We start from the raw sequence: 4,975 nt of genomic DNA, 5'->3' as shown, positions 1-4,975 counted from the left end.
AAAGACAATATCAATTAAACTATCATAAGTTTATTGATTAGGACAAATAATTTATAAATTATACTACTTTATTCCTTCATAATATAAAATTTCATGAATTTTAAAAATATATTTAATAATATATAGTTATAACAATTCTTAAAAAATTTGACGAAGCCTAAATTTAATCTAACGAACGAACGTTAAAGTAATAAATGTCCGGCTTTGCGCGATTTTGATAACAGTCACTTAATTTAAATTTATAATCCATTATAAAATAATTTGATCCATCATATTTTAATATATTTAGATTCCCAAGTAATTATTTATCAATAATAATTTTTTTAGTTGAAGATTTTTTTTATAAAAATTATAAAAAACGTATTAAATAGTTAAAGTCAGCAACTAATGGTACCGAGCGGGTATCCTTCATTAAAATAAGCGATTTAAAATGATTAGAAAAAAAAATTTTAAATACTTTTTAATGCTTTTGAATCGCCCTTCTTATGAGTATTTAACATTACAAATCGTTTTAAATCGCTTCTTTTAATAAGGGATAGGAGCTTTTACCTTATAGACCTTTTAAGAAGCCAAAAAACATAATATTTTTTTTCTAATTTATAGTTTTTAAAGCCATCTATTTCAAAGCTGCAGCAATAATTATTTTTATGATTTAGCAAATAGCTGCTAACTGCTAATCCTAGCAAAATTGTCCTCTATATGGAGCATCAGGATCGAGGAGGTTATAATTAAGTACTATTGTAGTGAAAAGTATTTAAGTAAAAGATTTTTCATTAAAAAAAAGTTAATTTTATTGTTATTAACAGTAACAATAATTATTATCTGTCTACTTAAAATTAACAAAAACTTTAATAGTAAATACAAAATGAGTTATTACAAATAATTACAAATAACGTTTTGTAAATTAATTATACTTTGTACAGAGTTTAAATAAAAAAAAAAAACACACATTAAAGCAAAAAGCTGACGGCATTAATACTGAGCAAAAAAATCAAATTTCAATAACAGATTGAAAAAAATTAATCTAGTTTATTTATAAATTTTCTACTGTCATTTATATTTAATAATACATCTAAATATAAATATCAGCTTCTGTTTTGATACATGATTTGTTTTTAAAATAATTTTTTATATATTGACTGACGCATTCTTCCTCTGGAACAAAAAACAAATAATTAATAAATATTTATATACATTCAGGCCATTCTCAGGTAGTGTCCTCCACTTTTTTAAAATACTCGATTGTAACAACTGTATAAAAATTTTGATAATTAATTCAATAAAAAGTTAAAACATTAATTTGAAAATTAGGAACGATTTAAAAATTTAAATTAAGTAATTTGTAAATAAACGCAATGTCATAATTAATTTCTCAAATGTGTACAAAGATACTTTTATCATGCTGTCGTAATGGAAATTTTATTTTCTACTTTATTTACTAATTAAAATGAGTTTTATATTTCCAAAAAAGGAGCAGTCCACAAATGCTACTTCTACCTTAATTTATCGTTTTGAAAAAAATTCATCAATTATTAACCGTTGGCTAACTTTAATATCATTGATATCAATTAGGAGTTAAACAAAATTCGAAAAATAAATTTCAGTAAAACCTTCATAATTTTGAATGTCAAATTTTTTAGACTAAAATTTATTTATGATGACAACTAAGTAATTTTTTAAAAATTCTATGGCGAAATCCTACACTGAGAGAAAAGTGCATGGTTGTGGTAACAAGAAAAGGGTGGAAATGAAAAAATAGTCATCTTAACTAATATTTCTAGTTTCTTGAACTATATCATAGTGCCCGAAACTTATACTTCAGCAGAATCACAAATGTTTCAGCAATTGTACGATTATAATTTCATTAATTTAGCATCATTTAAATCGTCGACGAATATAATTCAAGATTTTTCTTGATTTTTTTTTGTAATAAGCGTACCATTCTTTACTTAGTTACGTTCGCAATTGGCATTGTTCATTGAACTACAACACAGTTAAAACAACTACGATGTCATCGTACATTTTATAACTATGTATTAGTTATCTGAACTGAGGGTAATTTTTTTCTCTTAGTGTAGCTGCGTTTTTTTCTTAATTCATGCTTTAATTTTTTAAAAATTAACCTTGATTAAAAGAAACGATTTGCAATTTTAAATGCCCATAAGAAAGGCGATTCAAAAGCATTAAAAAGTATTAAAAATGTTTTTTTCTAATCGTTTCTTTTAATAAGGGAATTATCAAAATTTTAATGTACATTAAATATGACCACGTGGTCATTACAATTGAGTCGTTGGATATTTTTAAAAAGTGAGGAGGGGGGAGGGGGTGAAAATGCTCTTAAATAATTAACAAAATAATAATTAAACAAACTTACCAGGAAAAGTATTTTCTAATATAAGTTTATCCGAAACATGTTTGGCAACGATTTTAAACAACAATTTATTGCCATTTATTTTCTTTTCATAATACGGCATCAAGTATTTAACAACCCAGGGTGCAATTCGTTCTTTGCAAGCATTCAAATGCTCTTCAATATGAACCGGGGACTCTGGCATCATTTCATCCTCGTCATCTCCAAACAATTCCTGAAATTTATCCCTCAGCCTTCCATGCTTCCTGTAGTTCCTCACCGACAGCTCCAGCATCTTGGCCCTCAACTTCGATACCTGGTGGATCCTCTCCACCAGCCAAACTCCTCTCATTTTCTTCGTCTGCTTGTCCTCTTTTTCTTCAACTCTATTGCTCCCATCCAGCGACCGCTTCTTCATTTTTTGATAATCAGTGAACGATACTTTGCGTTTACCGGCTTCGTTAACCTCCAATTCTTTTTTTTTAACTTTATTTCTGTCTAGTTTATTACTGCTACCGTTACTATTACCATTAATATTTAAATTACTACTACTATTATTAACATTGCTGCTACTATTTGTTTTTATTAATTTATTAACCTCCATATCAATACTCGCTTTATTAACACCCGAATGTTTTTCAATTAATGCCATTAGATCACTGCTGTCATCACTTTCACAAAACATGCTCTCTAAATGTTGAACTAAAGTATCATGAGTATCTTCATCAATATTTTGAATATCCTGACATGTCGTGTCGTCATCACCGATATTATCATCGTCATTACTTACAGAATTGCCAAAAACATCAATTATATTTTTATTAATCTTATCTTCTATCTCATTAATATTATTTTTTACTTCCATACCTTCATCTTTATTTTCAAACCCGCCATCTTGTTCAACCCTTTGCTCACGACCAGTAGACTTTAAATTATTAATTTTTAATTCTTCTGATAATCGACTGTCAAAAATTTGACAGCTGTCATTATTATCTTGTTTATTTAAATTGTTATTAATATTATCGGCATTTTTTGAAAAATTAAAATTATTTTTAATAATTTCGTCTTCAAAACAAGTTTGTACAGCAGCATCAACTGTTTTAGGCGGGGTGTCAAGATAAACTGCTAGTTTATTATGAATTTTATGATTCAAAGTATCGTTTTTGACGTCTGTTATTATTTTCAAAATCGCTTGGCGATAAAGAGACGTTTCAATGGAGGCGCGAACTGCATTAAGTTCTAAAAGACTAGAAAATTTTTTCAAATCACCACGTGATATATCTTTTTCACCTTTTATTGAAGAGCAGCACACGTTGTAATTATTTATAATTGATTTGTGTAAGTATGAAAAGTAAACACGTCTCACCTATAATTTAAATATATATATATTTATTTATGTATTTATATATATAGGGATTGATTGATAAGTCAAATTAAAATAATTACCATTGATGTCAGACGAAGGAAGTCATTGAGATCAACAGTACTGAGACAATCTTTTTGCAAAATAGAAGGCTGCAATAATAGTGAGGATGATGTACTATCACTGTTGTCGGTATCTGTATCATCACTTTCGTCAGATGATATTTTTTCGTCCTTTTCTTTTTTTATGTATAGAGGCAGAGGTATTTCTAATGGTTTTGTTGCTGTCATTTTATTTTATTGGTTGTTTATACTTTGGTGTAGCTTTTAAAAGAGTTTGTATACTTTGTTTTTATCGGATCTCATTAAGAGGTAAACATATGACTGATGCTAGCGCCAATATTTCTGAGGTTACTCGTCATATGTTTGGTATATAACATATATATATAAATAGTATACTTTAAGAATGCATCGTTTGATGAAAAAACTTGACTATGATGTTTTTTAAAATTTTCATCATATAAATAAATAAGTTTGATAAAAAATTTCATGGTCATAAAATACTAGAGGCATTTGAATCGAATAATTTTAAACTTTTTGAATTACTAGTAATTTTTCGAATTATTTGCGACTTTTCAAAGTACTTGATTCGAATCGAGAAAATTTTGATCAATATTAAAATATCAAATTTTTACTTAATAGAGAGCTTAGTTTTTAAAATAAATTTAAAAAAAAAAAAAAACTTTTCTCAAGTATAAATACTTCATTTAAAAAAATATTTACTTGGTACTATACAAACAAATAATATTCTCAATTATAGTAAATATATACTTTAACTTAGTAATTATATTTCCTTGATTTAAGAATTTCTATACTTATTTTGAGAAATGAGTGTAAATGTAGCAGACATCAAACAATTTATAAATTTTGAATAAATGAATTTAAATAAAAAAATTTTTAAAAATGCGCGCGCTGATTTTTTAATTATTAAATACGCATTTTTTCTTTTTTTTTCTTCTCATATTTTATTTTTTTATTCAAAAAATTTTCAATTTCTTAATTGTCAGTCATATTTACACTGATTTTTAAGAAAATATACTTGATTGGAGTACATCTCTACTAAGATTTAACAAATATGTACTCGGTACTATACAAAAATTTATATAGTTAAAAATTTTTGTTTTTAATTCATAATGCAAAACTTTCTCTTGGGGCGAGTAATAATTTTCTTAAGCTAAGAAATATTTTTTTTTCTGTATAGAA

At 26.2% G+C, this 4,975-nt stretch overlaps 1 protein-coding gene across 1 annotated transcript; it reads right to left on the bottom strand.

Moving 5' to 3' along the window:
• Window positions 1-785: 785 nt before the first annotated feature.
• Window positions 786-4,095, bottom strand: LOC103570668 (MATH and LRR domain-containing protein PFE0570w). The gene is made up of 3 exons (XM_008548479.2): window positions 3,797-4,095; window positions 2,375-3,716; window positions 786-1,155 (listed from the first exon to the last, which is right to left on the bottom strand). Exons 1-3 carry the CDS (start codon window positions 4,001-4,003, stop codon window positions 1,073-1,075), a joined length of 1,632 nt encoding a protein of 543 aa, XP_008546701.1. The 5' UTR covers window positions 4,004-4,095; the 3' UTR covers window positions 786-1,072.
• Between the last annotated feature and the right edge of the window lie 880 nt (window positions 4,096-4,975).

This window comes from Microplitis demolitor, chromosome 10 (genome assembly GCF_026212275.2).
Source record: "Microplitis demolitor isolate Queensland-Clemson2020A chromosome 10, iyMicDemo2.1a, whole genome shotgun sequence".
Taxonomy (NCBI): domain Eukaryota; kingdom Metazoa; phylum Arthropoda; class Insecta; order Hymenoptera; family Braconidae; genus Microplitis; species Microplitis demolitor.
The sequence above is the reverse complement of the archived record's forward strand: the minus strand, read 5'-3'. Positions and strand labels throughout refer to the sequence as shown.

Bases quoted from the DNA above. Each gene is read 5' to 3' on its own strand.
- LOC103570668 (XM_008548479.2), bottom strand. From the start codon at position 4,003: ATGACAGCAACAAAACCATTAGAAATACCTCTGCCTCTATACATAAAA. The intron at 3,717-3,796 runs GTAATTATTTTA...TTTAAATTATAG, and splicing joins TCCTTCGTCTGACATCAATG to GTGAGACGTGTTTACTTTTC. The intron at 1,156-2,374 runs GTAAGTTTGTTT...TTTTTGTTCCAG, and splicing joins ATTAGAAAATACTTTTCCTG to AGGAAGAATGCGTCAGTCAA.